This window comes from Cydia strobilella, chromosome 3 (assembly GCF_947568885.1).
Source record: "Cydia strobilella chromosome 3, ilCydStro3.1, whole genome shotgun sequence".
Taxonomy (NCBI): Eukaryota; Metazoa; Arthropoda; class Insecta; order Lepidoptera; family Tortricidae; genus Cydia; species Cydia strobilella.
Window position 1 is genome coordinate 22,565,724 of NC_086043.1, and position 17,977 is coordinate 22,583,700.

Sequence of the window (17,977 nt, forward strand, 5' to 3'; positions counted from 1 at the left end):
AAAGGGCGCAGACTACAAAACCGCAGTACGACCGGCATTAATGTATGGCTCCGAGTGCTGGGCGACCAAGAAGAAACATGAACAGAAGATGCACACCAATGAAATGAAAATGCTGAGGTGGGCAGCGGGAGTGACGAGACTGGACAGAGTCCGAAATGTATATGTACGAGGCTCTTTCAAGGTCGCTCCCATTGCAGAAAAGATGTCTGAAAGCCGTATGAGATGGTTCGGGCATGTGATGAGGCGTAACGAAGAGTATGCTGTCAAAAAAGCCTTGGCCATCCCAGACAAAACGAACGGCAAAGGGAGGCCGCTTACCACGTGGTGGACAACCGTTACCAAAGACATGGAGCGGGCGCAGACTAACATATCGACAACCCAGGACAGAAAAACCTGGCGCCTTCGAACGAGGAGGGCCGACCCCAAATAACGGGACATGGCAAAGAAGAAGAAGAAGACGCAACGGATTTTGATGCGGTTTTTTAAAATAGATAGCATGATTCAAGAGGAAGGTTTACATGTATAATTTGTAAAGGTTTTGTGTAAATTAGTTGAACTTAGAACAAAAAAATATATCGCCAAAAGCGACTAAAAATAATAATGAGTGAAACTTAAAAACTGATCTAAATATTTTAACAAAAAAATTAAACAGAAATATAATGGTAATTTGCTACGCTACGGCAATAAATGATTTTAATGAGATACTAAAATGTTATATGAATCCGTTTTTTCCTAATTTTTTAAAAGAAACAAACTATATGAACCAAAGAGGATATAATAGAAATTATAGGATAGAGCGGTACTGTCATAGTAAATTTTGTGCCACCAGTAAATTCACTGCCATCTATTGACACACGATTAAAACTAAAAATAAAAATATCAAAAAATGTATTTATATATGGATAAATGATTTTTTTTATTTGCAATATTTGCATTAATTATTTTTATATTATTTTGACCCATGTTCTTTCACTGACGTTAAAATTGTTAAATAACAAACGAAACCGTCAACGCCATCTATACGACAGTAGGCCAAAGGTAGTGGCGCCATCTGATCGAGAATCAAATTTTCTTGATTTTTGAGGCACGTTTTTTCCTTAGACTGTATCCATCTATTACGGAGTTATATCTATCTTTGATACGAACCTTAAGAAGTAGCTGGTAGTCGTTGATCCGCTGTATCGGTAGCTTTAGATGCTCGGTGATGCCCTTGTCGTCACCGAGGTCGTCAGCTAGGTCCTGGAAAAGGACAGTTATGATTAGAAGATGAAAATGAAAAAAAAAAAAAATGAAAAAGCGTTTATTGGTTACAATATTGTGTACAGCAAATTATGGTTGGAATCTCCAAGTAAGTAAAATTATACTTGTGGCAGGAGATCCCGCTCTTCCTACCAGAGTTACATACAAAGTAACCGAACAAATACTTAAAATGAATATCTTACAAACTAAACTAAAATTAATTAAAGCTAAGATGTGTGTGTGTGTGTGTGTGTGTGTGTGTGTGTGTGTGTGTGTGTGTGTGTGTGTGTGTGTGTGTGTGTGTGTGTGTGTGTGTGTGTGTGTGTGTGTGTGTGTGTGTGTGTGTGTGTGTGTGTGTGTGTGTGTGTGTGTGTGTGTGTGTGTGTGTGTGTGAGTGTGCATGTTTGTAGTTGTGTGGGGTGTAAACACATATATATTTATTATTTATTTTTATTTATTATTTATTGTCTTTGTAAAAGTGCTTCTGTTTCCTCGTAGTCTAATTTTTTAATCCATTCGACTATAGCTTTTTTACAACTGTATAAGTGCAAAGGGTATATAGAAATAATTTTATTTATGTGATTATATAGGTGAACAGACTGGCTTGTAAATTGTCTTCTGGCATAAACATAAGAAGATAGATAGCTAAAATGCCATCATCATTATCATCATCATATCAGCCCTTTATCGCCCACTGCTGAGCATAGGCCTCTCTTCCAGTACGCCACTTGTCCCGGTCCTGAGCTAATCTCATCCAGAAGTGACCCGCAATCTTCCGGGTGTCGTCCACCCAACCAAGCCAACGGACGCCTGGGGCTTCTTTCATTCGAAAGCGGCCACCATTCCGTTAACATTTTAGTCCACCTGCCATCACTCTGCCTAGCAACATGTCCCGCCCAACTCCATTTTAGTTTGGTAGTCATGTAATGTCATGTAATGTCATGTAAAATTAAGTCCATTACTGTGACAGAAATAAAGAACACTAATTGAAACTTTCACGATTTCTACATACGAGTATTATGTAACGAATATCGACAGTCAATAAATCGAATATCGTAAGTGTTGTGTGTCGACAGAGTAACATCCCTAGTGCGCAACGTTCAAACTGATAAACAAGACCAAGTGCGGGTAGTTCGAAAAACTCGCGCGGCTAGAAGATGTTGATGTCAACTTTAGCCAGTCTTCTCCGAGACCACGGGGACAACGCCGTCCTCGAAACGTGGGAGGTAAATCTTGAAACTTAAATACGCGATTAAGTCCCGTTTTACAGAAATAAAGAATTTGGTTAACATTTTGAAGTTGGGGCCACAATCAATATGTTACGATCTTCAAAACATACGGAAAGGAAATCATAACGACGTTATCTATATGATGATATAAATAACACGAAATTTTGAACTTTCAGTTCAGTTCCATGTGTAACGCCGCCTAATACTTTTATTAGGAATATTTATATGTTTAAAATTTGAAATCCCGACAAACATGGATGGCCACTATAAATAGGGACTTAAAGAAGGCAAAAATACCAGCCCAGACGACCCGGGACAGACAGTCCTGGCGAAGAATTACTAGGAGAGCCGACCCCAAATGATGGGATTAAGGCTAGGAAAAGAAGAAGATTTATATGTTTAAAATTAAAATTTTATTAAAAAAAATAAAAATAAAAAAACCGGCCAAGTGCGAGTTGGACTCACGCACCGAGGGTTTCGTACTTTTTAGTATTTGTTGTTATAGCGGCAACAGAAATACATCATCTGTGAAAATTTCAGCTGTCTAGCTATCACGGTTCATGAGATACAGCCTGGTGACAGACAGACAGACGGACAGACGGTCAGACGGACGGACGGACAGACGGACAGACGGACGGACAGACGGACAGCGGAGTCTTAATAATAGGGTCCCGTTTTTACCCTTTGAGTACGGAACCCTAAAAACGTGTTTTTCACTCCGCTCTAGCATACTCGAATTAGAGTAACCACCATTGAACTCTTAATAATCGGCGAGTTTTAGTTTTCGAGTGGTTTACTAGTAGGTAGGTACTTATAGGTAGTTCGTTTTTTTAGCATTAGAAAGAAGGTAAGCGATCTTGACATGTCTTTTTACTAAAAATCGCTTTTGAAAAATAAGTCACAGCAAATATGTTACAATTATAAATCATGTACGATTTTTTACATTCTTTTGCTTTCATAAGTAATATAAAATACTTTTTTAAAAGCTTTTTAGGGTTCCGTACCCAAAGGGTAAAAACCCGACCCTATTACTAAGACTCCGCTGTCCGTCTGTCACTAGGCTGTATCTCATGAACCGTGATAGCTAGACAGTTGAAATTTTCACAGATGATGTATATCTGTTGCCGCTATAACAACAAATACTAAAAAGTACGGAACCCTCGGTGCGCGAGTCTGACTCGCACTTGGCCGGTTTTTTCAATATTGTTAAATAAAAGATACGTCAAGATTGTGTACCTTTTTTCTAATGATAAAAAAACGCACTATTACGTAACGTACCTAAACGTAACTGTCACTTATTTTACCTTAGACATAAATTCTACACTCAAAAGCCACACCAGTTTATTACAGAATTCAGAACGCCCATCTGTTTCTAAAATAATACCTAACAGAACCTTGACAAAGACCAACGGATGCCGTCGAAATTTCTGGGTCATCACCACATTTCTTAACTGTATTTTATAAATTTTATCGATGTTAAAAATAAATCAAATATTTACATGGTCACTGGCTATTAATAAAAATCAAATCGTATTGCTTAGCCATGAAATTGTTGTTTTAAAAGCAAATAGTAACTTTTATATATTTTGGAAAACAGCTATCAATGAAAATGAAAATTTATTGATAACATTAGGTTCATTATCATTTAATAGTAGACGAGGTGTAAGCTAGCTACGCAAAATTCGCATCTCGAATTGGACAGCGGTGCCACAAAATATACAACACCGTTTTGCGCCATCTGGTTCAGGTGTCAAACTCGAGGGCATAATTTTTTTCTTAGAGTATAGACGTCTTTCTAAGCCAATTACTACAATTAATTACCTAGAGTATCAAAATAAGATCAAAACCAAGTGGTTTAATCTAAATCAGGCTTGTTTTCTATTTCGTAAGCTAACGTTAAGTTATATCAATAATGAAACTGGCAATTTCAAAATAGTTTATTGAATTATTATGAAACGATTACCTATGAACGAATATGACTTTGTTCCTATAATAAGCATGAACAATACAGACGACATTCCAACAAGAGATTCTAATATAGCTGGCATGAAATCGTAGGCGAGATGCATCACAAGAGCTCAAAATATCCCATTATTTGAGGAGCAGACATTTATGAAAGCTGTTTTGTGAATGCTGTGAATTAAATAGGCACCTACGTGAAATTCGTATTGAATCTGAACATTAAACACTGTTTACATTGATATGTTCATGTATCACACAAAAACACAAAAATAAGTTGGACTCGACATGTTGCCGACTTGCGAAATCCACCAAAACGATATCTAATGCAGGGCCGGGTATTTACAATAAACTACCTGATAATATTAAAAATATTGAAAATGACCTGACATTCTATAATCAGTTAAAAAAATGGTTGACCACAAATGCTTTTTATGACATGTCAGAACATAATAATAATAATAATGATTTAATCTACATGTAACGTCCCATGCATCATGGAGCCCCAGGGTCTAAGTCGTTTGGACGGTAAGAGACCGGACGGCCTTACGCTTGTTCCTTGGGCGAAGGGCCGCAGCGCAGCTTACTTTGGGATGCCACGTGTGTGAGTACTTTTGCTCCCACTCATCTCGCGCGCACGGTGAACAAGGCAGGTGCAGCGGCTGAAAGTGCTGCTAGGTTCAAGCACAGCAAGAACGCGAACCTTGAACAGGTGTATGATTTTGTCCCGGTTGCCGTCGAGACGGCTGGGCCTTGGTGTGCCGAGGCCAAAGCCTTTATTAAGGATATAGGGCGACGCTTAAGGGAAAGGGGCGGCGACCCTCGCTCTGGTTCTTTCCTCGTCCAAAAGATATCCCTGGCCATTCAGCGAGGTAATGCCGCCAGTATTTTTGGCACATTTGGTCCGGGGGATAATCAGAGTGGGGGTTAATATTGTATTTGTTATAATTTAGTTTTACTTTTTTGCATTAATTATTTTTCTTATTGAGTTATTCTATGTAAGCAATGTATGGGAAAATGAAACAAATTAATAAAATCTACATGTTCTACATGACATTAAAGCTCTCCAAGGGGGCCTCTACGTGTTGGATCTATATCCCCACGCAAGCCTATCAAAAGACCGGGATTTATAGGCCGCGAAATCCGAGGAGATACAAATGATTTAATCTTAATTTAATTTTATATTTTGTATTTTTAATAATTATTGGAAGTTTGTAATGTGTTGATTATTTTTATATTGTTTTATTTTACTTTAATTTTATATATATTATGTAAATCAAATTATACCAAGAAAAGTGCAGGGATTTTGACAGCACACGCAGTGCCAGTGTTATTTATACGTCATAATTTCATTAATATCACTAGAGAGCGGATTTGAAGTAGCGATCTTAATATTATTATGGATATGACTGGTATAATTTATCATTTTTTCTACACACAAAAATAATGTAACTTATCGGAACAAAAAAAACAGGCCAAGTGCGAGTCGGACTCGCGCACCGAGGGTTCCGTACTTTTTAGTATTTGTTGTTATAGCGGCAACAGAAATTCATCATCTGTAAAAATTTCAACTGTCTAGCTATCACGGTTCATGAGATATAGCCGGGTGACAGACGGACAGACGGACAGACAGACGGACAGCGGAGTCTTAGTAATAGGGTCCCGCTTTTACCCTTTGGGTACGGAACCTTAAAAAGTAAAAACCTTTTTGGAAGCTTTTGTAAATATTGGGCAAAAATTATTATGATAATTAATAAAAAGTTAATAAAAAGGTAATAGTCATATCCATATTAATATTGAGATCTCTACTTCAAATCGGCTCTAGATATCACCGTGGCTAAATCCAAACTTTTGCCTACATTTATATATTGCTTAAAAATATGATAATCACGCAGACTGGTTATAGGTAAGACGGTTGAACGACTTGTAAAATTTTCATTTATTTTAAAGGGTTTTATACTTATTTAGTAAGGCAGACCGTGGTGAGTAGAAACAGTGTATTTATAATCATCTTGAGGCAAGGAAACATATTGAGTAACTCGCGGACGGTGGGGCGAGGCTAAATTTCGTTTTTTCCAGCTCAATAACAGTCATAGATGTCTCAAAATTCACGTGGTTTCAACTCATCTCGGTCTCCCCAATCACTATTTGGGTGAAGTGGAACTGCTGAAGAAAACCAGAATATGATGGCACACTAATATTGTCTTCGGTTACCGCGATAGTTGCTGATAGGTAGGGCACTCAAGGTCTATTAACACATTGCTTATTATTACATCATTTTTGTATATGACTGTTTGTTGCCTAAATAAATAAAAAAAAACTATGAAAACGGATTATATCGCGTATAATGAATTTATAATACATCTCGATGTTTCGAACCCTTTACAGCGTTCGTGGTCAACGGGTGACACCCGTCCGCGCGATATAATCAATTTTTTAGTTTTATTTGATGCCACACTACATTAATTTGTGTAGTCGGTTAATTTTAATTAAATATTATTTTACGTGTATCATTTTCTGTAAGCCCCAGACGCGATGTCATTTGGTAGTGATAAATTAGATGAGAACGAACTAAAGGATGTAGAACTTGAAGATCTCCTTCTGTTTTGCAGGATAACAAGATTTGAGTAGAATAGTGTGGTAATGTCGCCGGGACAGCTCCAGGGCATTGGCACAGGACGGACACGCTATACATCAAAAATTGCGTTTCTATGTGTGAACGGCACGTCTGTACACGCGGCATGTGTCATTGTGTGAGTAAGTTGCTTAAAAACAGTACTGAGCGGCCGGCAAAAGCTCGTCAATCTGCTGTCGCGGGGCGAGGTGATTCGAATCGGGGCGGGGCGGTGCGTGGCCGTTCTATATGATAATACTATTACTTATTCTGTGGCATTGGGCAGAATGAATGCAACCAGCGATCGACAGCCCGCCTGTTTCCGGCCGCCCCTACACTATATCTACAACTACATATGCTCGTATAATGCCTCAGACACCCTACTAAAAAAGTGTGTGCGTGTAATCTTTACGCGCGATTTAAGTAAAACTTCTTTGACGTTTATCGTTATGTTGGCAATTTGACGTGTGTCCTATTGTTCGTGTGTCACTACTGAGCGTTACTTCCGTCAGAAAAAAAATCTGAGACCCTCTAGTCGCGCCTAAGGAAGTTTTACTTCAATGATTTCTTCACGCTCCAATCCGTGTGCTAGATATTCTTGCCTAAATATCATGTCGATGGGCGTGTTAGCTTATATTAGTTAAACGAACTAACATTTGTCGAATGTCGGCGTAATTGCTTGGCTCTCGACCAGCCGATCGATCGGGTGTCGCAATTTCACTTTTGTTTTCTTTTATTGATGCTAATGTTTTACCATTGTCTGTCATTATTGCACGTAGGTTTTCGTAGCATTTTGGTGAAAGCACAGTAGAGTTAGAGCATTCAACAATAACAATATTTTTATTCATTTTTATTAAATGATTGTTCTTTACAAGGAAGTCTGTTGGTTGACTTCCTTGTAATTGCCTGACTCGTAGTCTTTTCCTGTACTACGTATGTGGAGACAATTGTGTCTTGGTATTCCAATAGCTTTTCGGAAGTTGAAATTATTCGTCCATAAGTAAAAATTAGACACCGAAGCATGCATATCACCGAAGCATGTATGTATATATTGTATATAATATTAGCGATTGCATAATTATCATCACGATACTCATCATAATCGTATATTATTAAAATGTCTCATTAAAATATTTATTTTATTTTTATTTACTAATATATCTACAGTTTATTATCACACACGTTGCTTATGTGTATGTGCATAACGTTACGATATTTCTTGTTTACTGATATTTTTGAGGTTAAAAGTCGAGTTCTAATGTGGACCAATGAAGTAAAGTCAAACTGCATTCACGATTTATACACAGACTATTTGAAAGACGATTTATCCGGGAACAGCAACTATGTTCATAGTACACATCATGTTAAAAATAAGGCAGGTACAGTAGCATTAGATCCTAAAGGCCCTACCGTGATAAAAAAAATATAAATTTCGCTATTTTGCTCTCTATCCCTATTTAGTATTCGAGGATAAAAAGGCAGATAAGAAATTCTTCGTCACCTTCATGTAAAGGGATCAAACTTCTTAAAACTAAATTTTTGTATGCCAATGCTTTGCCACTTCCAGTTCTCGGGGTATAGCCCTCAAGAGATCTTCCTCAGTGCACGTAGTAGACTAGTAGAGCATAGGGACACTATCTCATGTGTATTGTTGTGAAGACTCCACGCTCGCAGAATGTATCTCCTTGTCGCTACCTCAGAAGTCCTAAGATATTATCGTAAGTTTCGCAGTCTTTTGAAATATTGGCGCTAGATTAATTGTGGTTAGCGCAAGTTTCTTCCTATTTGCAATGATAGATTATAAATAAAACAGATGTAAGTACTAATATTATGCAATCTTGTTGATACCGTTGAAACAGCGTGAGTCACGTGTAGGCAGATTATTGTTTGCCCCACATGTGTTGTTCGGCAGTGTTTACTTAAACTGACGCAAATCTGGGAAGATACAGAGAAAGCAGTGGATTTGTTATCGTTTCTTGGAGCTTGAGAGAACTTGTATGGATGTGGTTAAACGACTCCTCTTAGGAAAGGAACTGTTAATTTCGAAGGATTAAAGTTCACACTTTCATCTTCTATATTTTATCGGGCGATTTCAAAGACAACATCCTGTTTAAAATATTACGCATGGCTTAAGACGGCATTATTATCTCATTAGTAGTATCTTATGTGCTATGTTTATGTATATTTTAAATGGATTTGAATTACTTACAATTTAATCAACTGAGATCTACAATATGATGTTAGATTTTATTAACGCGTGTAGGTACAGAAGTTAGTAAATACCTAGTAGTATTTAGTAGTAAGTATTTTATTGTATTTATGATTATGCTTATATCTAAACCTAGGTTCTTACAATTTGGAAGTTCAGAATCCGATGATATTCATAAAACAATATTTAAAAGGTATTAAGTGTTTGTGGTTAAGTGGTGTATTAAACAGTGTATTTTAGCTTCAAAGCATGAAACATAACTCGACAGATCGCCGAAACAAATAATCTGTGCAAAAAGCTACAAAATGCTCGTAAACCGAGCTGGCCGCTGTTCGTACGCACGTTTATAGATCACCTTGACATGATGGAAGCTCGTGCTATCGCGTAATTAGACAAATAACAAACATTTCAAAATTTAACACTGATAACAAGTAAGGATATTTTAAAGACAAAAACAGAAAAACAAGTTTTAAATCATAATTTTAAAGAAACAGATCTTAAGAAGATAGTGAAAGTAAAGACACACTAATTAAAGACAACAGTAATCCTCAAAATGAAGGGTGAAAGTGGGTCAAGGTCATCAGAAAAATCTTTGAAAGAACCGGCGGGAAACTTGCAAGAACCATGCGAAAACGCCCACACAATGACTAGAAATAAACCAGACGTAATGGTAATACTACACCGCGTAACATTGAAATAGAACAAGTTACGAACTGAAAGAAATGTTGAAGTTGAAAGGCTTTTCCGGACAGTCTTCGGGATGGGGTGTGCACTTGAGACTCACTCTCCACTTTTTCCGCGACGCTTCCTAACAGTTCCAAGCGGGGTAAAAATGAACTTTAACCATACCTGGGGGGGAGAAAGGGGGGTAACACACAATCACAGACACACACTTCACTCGTCGAGTGGTCGAAGGTCGCTCGCTGGAGCGAGGCGGTCGCGGTAACGGTGTCGTTGCGACTGGTCGGCTCCTGGATTCGCTGCGGGCCGACTAAAGATAGAACGAGGCGAGCATTTCTTCTGTGACGCGGTGCAAGGTCGCAAAACAAACCTTGGCGCATCCTTGCGGGGTTTGAACCATAGATCGGAATGAGGGTTTCTTAATCAAGGGTTAAATTAACTAACGTAAGATCAAATCATACCAATACGTAGCTCTTTCAGATCTTTTGATGTACATATTTATTATTAAATCTATATTTCTATAAAGAAAAGTACCTACTGTATGTAATTGTATGAATTCTATAGTAATTTAAATAGTATTTTTTCTTATTTACTCGTAATGCATGTTAATTATAAGTATTGTTTTGAAAAGATGTGTCCCGCCGCGTTTGCTGCCGGTCCCATTATGGGATACCCACCTCCAATTGATTAAATTTTCTCGGGGCAGAGGTGTAGGGTTAGAGCCGGTGTAGCTTTATTTGATGTTCATAAGCGCATTGTAATATGCCTACTCGAATAAAACTTGTTTTGATGTGATGCATGCTTCTTTTTTTATTGTAAAACTGGTAAAATTTATGTAATTAATTGTTTACGTGTTACCAAAATGTCTTTTATTTTAATACTGTTGTCAGTTTAAGGCCTACGCAAACCGGTGGAGCGCAGAACAGATCACCGAGGAGGATTTACTCCGCGCAGCGCACACCGAAGAGGTTAAATCCCCCGCGACACCGCAAGCGCCCGCCAGCCCGGCGCCGGCGGCCGGCGTACCAGGCACCAGGCAGCACTTCGGCGCAGGCCGGGGGATGCCGCGGCATGCCGCCGCCTACCGCCGCATGTACTCTATCAAAAGGGATTAGTGACTAGTGTGCACAAGTTTTCCCCCGTCGTCCCAGCGCTACCCCGGCGCACTCGAGAGGCCTCAGCGCATACCGGGGGATGCCGCGGCATGCCGCCGCCTACCGCCGCCGCGTGTACTCTCCCCTGTCGTCCTGGCGCTACCCCGTCTGGCGTCTCAGAGCATTCAAATTTATACAGAGTGTAATCGAAATAGCAGAGAATATATACATTAATTTAAAATTAATTAACAAATTGGTCATTGAATGAATTTTTGAATTTAATTTAATTGATAATTATTTATTTACTTTACTGACATAATATTATATAATTGAATTTGTTTCTCTTTTTTTTTTGTAATTTTGACATGTAATTTTATAGTGTAAGTGTAACATACCATGTATGATATAATAACATGTAAGCGCCTTGGTTATAGACTGTAAGCTTATTTGTAAATAAATAAAATGAAATGAAATTGGAGTAGAAATATAACATAACAGTAGAAATTCATAAATTTTAATCGGTATAATAATTAATTATGTAAACATTCAGTGTCATACAGGTAGGTAATTAATTTTTCCACTTTGAAAAAGTTGCAATTTGTCTACCGAATAGCAGATAACGCCAAATACGTGAACACGAAAAATAAGCGGAAATGGTATTTAGAGAATAGTGACTCTTATATCCTTTTTGGAAATTTCTATTTTACTTTGTCGAGCCACAGCGAAAAAATGCGCGTTCACGTATATTTTCAACATTGACTCAGCATCCGTGAAGAATATGCCAACCGCTGTTTTACTCATTCCCATTCAAAACAACACACGTGAGAATCTCGAAAACTCGCAATTTATTATCACATCGCATTTGTTAAAATTACAATGTAATACGTTATGCTTGCGACTGTGTGTGTAGGATGATTATTTACTGGATAAAAAACTGCCATAATGTCTTTCCCTGGGACTCAAACGATCTCCATACCACGTAGCTTCTAAATCGGTTCAGCGGTTTCAGCGTTAAAAGACCTACCTAATAGATAGTCAGATAGACATACTATATACATTTGCTTTTCTAATATTAGTAAGGATTACGCAATCCTCAAAATTATAAATCAAATTTGGCACAAATAACGGTGTAGGTACGTAAATATCGTGTTATAAAGAATAAGCAACGAAATTTTCTTTAGTCCGTCTTTAATTTACTCGTGATCATTGTCAAATTGACCAATGAAAACAATATTTATGCCCAAAACACCTTATTTTAATCCTTCCTTATTTTGTGAGAGATTCACTGAATCAACTTTAATACATTGTCTTACTGTAGTAATATCTTATGTAATGTGTATTTTGTATGTAACGAACGAAATCAGAACACAGTTTATCGTCTTGTTTTTGTGGATATATGTGCATACTGTAACAATACTTTCATTATGATTGTGAAGAGATAATACTCCAAGAACAGTTTTCCGAATATTGTGTTTTGGTGTCGTTGTCAGGGAAAACTGCCAGTAAATTTACTAAATAACATACTCCTTCTAAAGTTTTCTAACGTTTCTTATAGTCGTTGGTAAAGTTACTCTTTGCAATGGTTTCTTCTGTCAGCTTGCTGCTTGTTTGTAGTTGGCTGTATTCCATTGTAAATGAAGATAGTTTTCTCTCGACATAGTATGTCACAAATATTGGCTCATCTTTGGAATTCCTCACTGACCTTGCCAACAACTTCACACATTAGGTCAGTATCAACATTTCTGTTTTCAGTATTTATATTTCTTAAATAACAACGAATTTCATATTATTCCCTGTGAAGGTAAAACATTTATATGATTTTGAATTATACAAATATCACAAATATGGAACAAATCAATTTTATTTATGTCATTTTTATATGTCAAAAACATATTTTGGCATAGACACACTAGTACTTTTTTTTAATGGTGTGTCTCTTTGTTAGAGAGTCAATTGAAATGTAATGTTTTAAAGTAAAATGAGCTAACTTTATGGTTATTTATTATGTTCATGACAATTTTATATAAATAAATAAAACCAAACAGAATTTTTTTTAATAACTAAAATACATGAAAATCATGAAATATATTAAAGATAAAGCGGCGTTAGCTTTGAACATTAACCCACAGACAACCCGAAATAGAATTCTTTGGCGCAAATGTACGGGAAGACCCGACCATGGAGACTGTATAAAGGAGCCAAATCTCTATGTATGAAAAGTGTCCATCATAAAACAGTAATTAGGCGGCGCCATCATACACCGAAATACTACCAAAAATAACCTACGTAATTTGGTCGGGTTATTTGTTGCTGTATATGGTTCATGTTATACTCATGTCCCAGAGCCTAACTAGCGCCACCGGAGAGATTAGGAACTATTATTTAAAGCTTAACGCGGTCACTTTTACAACAATTCTGCCATAAGAGATTGCGATCCTTTCTATACCATCCATAGACCCGACCCCAGATAAACTGGGATAAGGGTAGGACAAAGAAGAGATATTTGAAAGCTGCATGAAAACGTCGGTGTCGTCAGTTTGAATCGCCTCGACCACTGCAGGGCTAAATTTTTTAACGCTAGTTTTATTAAACTTCTAAGTTTCCAGAGAGCTAATATTCAGATTCAATTTTGAAAATACCTATACTGATAGGTGAACAAGAAACGTCGGCCAAAACTATCACAAGTAATTAAGACTCCAAGGAGACCAAGGTTTTCGAAAATCATCCTCGTCTCGATTCCAGTGTTCTGCGAACTGCAACCAAGCCAAGAGCGCGCTAATATTATCGTGTTTTCGCGCGGGCGATTGCCCCCGATATGATCACGTATGACGTGAGACTATAGGGCTGCTCCGGCTAAATTATATTTGTCTTCTACAGAAAAAAAAGTTCACGCACCAAGAAAAAAATTCTTGAATCAAGAAAATTTTAAGGAAGACCGAAATAATCTTGAACCAAAAAAAAGTTATTGGTCTAAGAAAACAATTCTTGAGCCAAGAAAAAAATTCTCGAGCCAAGAACTTTTTTCTTGGTTCAAGATTATATCGGTCTTCCTTCAAATTTTCTTCGTTCAAGAATTTTTTTCTTGATTAATGTCAACTTTTTTTTCTGTGTATTATCCAAGTGTAAGTGTTTTACTTATTATTTTTCACCACACCAGCTGGTAAAGCCAGTAATTGTTCAAAAACTGATGAGAAAATTGCATTTTACCCACATGCGAGGCAAAGTAATCAAATACAAATTTTGAGTAGTTTCCTTATGTGGGCTGGTAGAATTGACTTTGAAATGATGATTTTGAATGATAAATATTTAATAACATTCATTTCGAATGGATTTAGTTTGATTTTGTTTGATATTTTACAGTTAGTATTTTTCTTGCGTTGGTGTGGTGAAATATTTTATGTTTCATTCGGAGGCAAAATTTGTTTAACCCTCGTTCCTTGAAACCCTCGCAACGCTCAAGATTCCACTTTTCGAACCACTCGTTACGCTCGTGGTTCAATTCTGGAATCTTTCGCTTGCTCGGGTATCAATATTAGCACTTTGTAAATCAAATAACTATTTTCAAGTCACGGTTCAGTTTTATTTCATTAATTTAATGTAGGTATCTGAGACTCGAGAAAAAATTGTTATCAAAGTTGAAATTTCTTTATAAAAATAAAATACGCCTGAAGACGCTTTTGCTTTTGCAAGTTATGAGCTTTAATAAATTAGGCTGTAGGTGTTATCACCTGGAAGAAATATATCGAGGCAGGCATGTCCGCTGGCATCCCTGACAGTCGTCACTTGCCGCGGAATTATAACTATTCTGGTGTTGGCCCGGTGCCGGCCCGGCGCCCGCGCTTATCTATACCAACTATCCGAACGCATGCCACATTTCTACAAACTTCTCGAACTGATTTCTAACGACATGATTTTAAAGTTTAAATTACGAACTATCATAACGCAAAGCTTGTACAGTCCTAAGTCGAAAATAAGGGTAATCGAAACTGATTTCTAATGGGATGATTTTAAAGTTTAAATTTGAGAATTTATTGTTGGATCTGCCGGGCTAGCACATGATTGGTGCGAGAGTATCTCGCCGCGACATAGACTACCCGTCCCCCTTTAATTCATACAGTTAGTAAAAGACGGGTAGTCCATCTCGCGGCGAGATACTGTCGCGTCAATCATGTGCTCGGCCTACTGAATTTGCATGCCAGAGTGAATAAAATTTTAAATCATAAACAAAGTATATATGATTTAAAAGTCGTTTTTAAAATTTAATTTTGAAAATGTTATCTGAACACGCATGCTAGATTTGTTAAGTCGAAAACAAGTTCTAAAATTTCTAAACTGATTTCTAATGGGATGATTTTAAAATTTAAATTAGCGATGACTGTGTTGGATCTGAATATGTATGCTAGATGTATGTAAAGGTATTGTTAACTGATTTCTAATAGGGTGAATTCAAAGTTTAAATTTGAGCATTGTGTGTTTTAGATTAACTATTTTTATTATTAAAATTAGTTGATATAACCTTTTCTTATTCACCTGTTAAGGTTGGAAACGAGATATATTACAATAGCCGCACTCTATCACATCTTTTTTTTTGAAGTTACATTTCATTCTTATAAAGGAAATTATACAAATTTTGTGTGAACATTTTGTCAATAAGCAGGATCAATATAAAATGTATACTTAACTTACTTAAATTAATTACGCCATTATCGATAAATTACTTTATTAATCACAGACAAGATAACAAGCGCAATAATAAATCAATTTCAGAATATTCATTCACTTTCCAAAAATACATTTCAAGTTCAACAGACGCAATCTATAACATGGTTCTGAAAATGTAAATGCGACTAAGGATATTTGTCCAACCCATTGCGACATCTCTGAAAACACAACGGAACTACCAATACAAATCTAATTTTTATGATAAGCTGAAATTTGTTACAGCGAATTCAGTGGTTATTTTCAGTAAATGTTGTCTCTCGATCACGCCAGATGGCGCGACAAATACGTTCATGTATTTGAAATAATGCAACGCTTGTTTTGTAGATGGCGCCACGGGAGCATTTCTAATTTTAACCTAACCAAGAACATTCGTGTCCGTTTTGTTCTCGGCTAGTTCTCATTTCACAATTGTAGATGGCGCTGCAATGCTTATCAAGAACATTTTGTTTACTTACTTTCCCGATGTTTAAGGAAAAAAGACATAGAAGTTGGTGGATATTGTTCATAGGTGACAGCAGTACTCTACCAAAGCCGTTTATTGTGGTGCTTTCCCACTTTATCACTTGAGATGTCGGTGCATAATTAGTTTAGATAGCCATAACCATTTTGTCGTGGATTTAAGCGAAGCAGCATAGAATTTTCCGTTCTCGAGAAAGTTTTCCGTTTCCTATGAGGAACATTCTTAAGCAAAAATGATTCTCAAACAATACGGAGAAAGTTCTCAAGAATGGCACAACTCTAATTATGTACATTTCAATTTAAGTATACTGACCTGGAAGTATTTGGCCACCTCAGGATCGTTCGCGAGCAGATGCTGCGCTCGCGGCTCGTCGCGACAATACGCGACGTGCTTGTCGAATTCCCGCTCCATGCGCAAGAGTGCTCGGCCGAGCATGCGCGGCTCGCTCGCGTAGTATTTGATGCCTTCTAGGAGTATCCTGGTGGAGAAAATGTTTATTTGGCTTATCAAGGGGCGAAGCAAGATTACAGGTCATGAGATAAACTGGCCGTATAACTGTATGTATATGTGGTATTTTCTATAAAAATGGACCTTATTGTCGATGGCGCTTACGCCATTATTAACGATGTTCCGATATCAATACAATGCCGCGCGAAGCTGTGCGCCATCGACAATAAGGTCCCTTTTAATAGAAAATGCCCCATATGTAGACTGGTTGAATGTGATTTTTATTGTGGTTAATACACTACATAGTGCTAACTAACTAGTTTAAGTCCCAAATCTTAGCTACCTTATTCGAGAAAATCGTGCAACTTTACGAACCGCCTGAGATAAGTGGTATGCCTACCTAGAATATAATTACAGATAAAGATATACTAGTTTATTATTCAAGTAGGCTTATTACAATGCGCTTATGAACGTCAAATAAAGCTACGCCGGCTCTAACCCTACACCTCTGCCTCGAGAAGATTTAAATCCTCCCTCAATTTTATGGGTGGTTTGTCCGGTTGTATCCTAATAGTAGTCAGGGCCCACGTTGGAAGACCAATCCCTAAAACTGGCTCAGACAAGTCAGACGTTGATTTTTCTAACCAGAGGCGGAACTAAGTCTTCATCTTCTTCTACCTAGCGTTATCCCGGCCTTTGCCGGCGTCCGCTTTCCTACTTGCCTATCTCCACTTTGCTCGATCCTGGGCGTCCTCTCGCGTAAGCCCGTTTGTGCTCAAATCCGCTTTCACGACATCGAGCCATCGCTTTTTTGGTCTGCCCTGGGGTCGGGGGCCGTCAGAGGCGGAACTAAGTATTATTGCTAATATTTAGTCCAGTTTCCTTACGATGTTTTTCATCATTAACATCGTCTTCGTCGTTAACTGACATTACAAAATCTTATTGATAAGATATAAGGTTCACCGACGTTCAGTTAAAAGTGAGGTTGCTGTTTAATTTTAATGTTCGTCAGAAAAAACTCACGTATTATGGAACTCAGCAATTTGCCTAAAGTTCGAGAACAGTAGTTCCCTGTTGTCGAAGACTGGTTTGGGCGTGGTCGCTTTGTCCATAGGACGCATGTATTGGGAGACCACTTGCTGAATGTCTCGGCCAAATTCCTCTTCTGTCTCGATTAGCTCGCGGACCACAGCTCTGCGAAAGAAAAAAAATTTTGTATTAGGATTTGATAGTTAACCGTAGTATTTTTTTTTATACCACGTCGGTGGCAATCAAGCATACGGCCCGCCTGATGGTAAGCAGTTACCGTAGCCTATGGACGCC

General features: G+C 37.6%; 1 protein-coding gene across 7 annotated transcripts in view; it reads right to left on the bottom strand.

Moving 5' to 3' along the window:
• The window catches only part of LOC134756132 (obscurin), a 159,874-nt gene that overhangs the window by 55,312 nt on the left and 86,585 nt on the right, over nt 1–17,977 (bottom strand). For all 7 annotated transcript variants that reach the window (XM_063692954.1, XM_063692953.1, XM_063692952.1 and 4 more), the window contains 3 exons: nt 17,678–17,848; nt 16,520–16,685; nt 1,147–1,239 (listed from right to left, as the gene is read on the bottom strand). In XM_063692954.1, the coding sequence (XP_063549024.1) occupies nt 1,147–1,239; nt 16,520–16,685; nt 17,678–17,848 (430 nt within the window). The remainder of the gene's footprint in view (nt 1–1,146; nt 1,240–16,519; nt 16,686–17,677; nt 17,849–17,977) is intronic.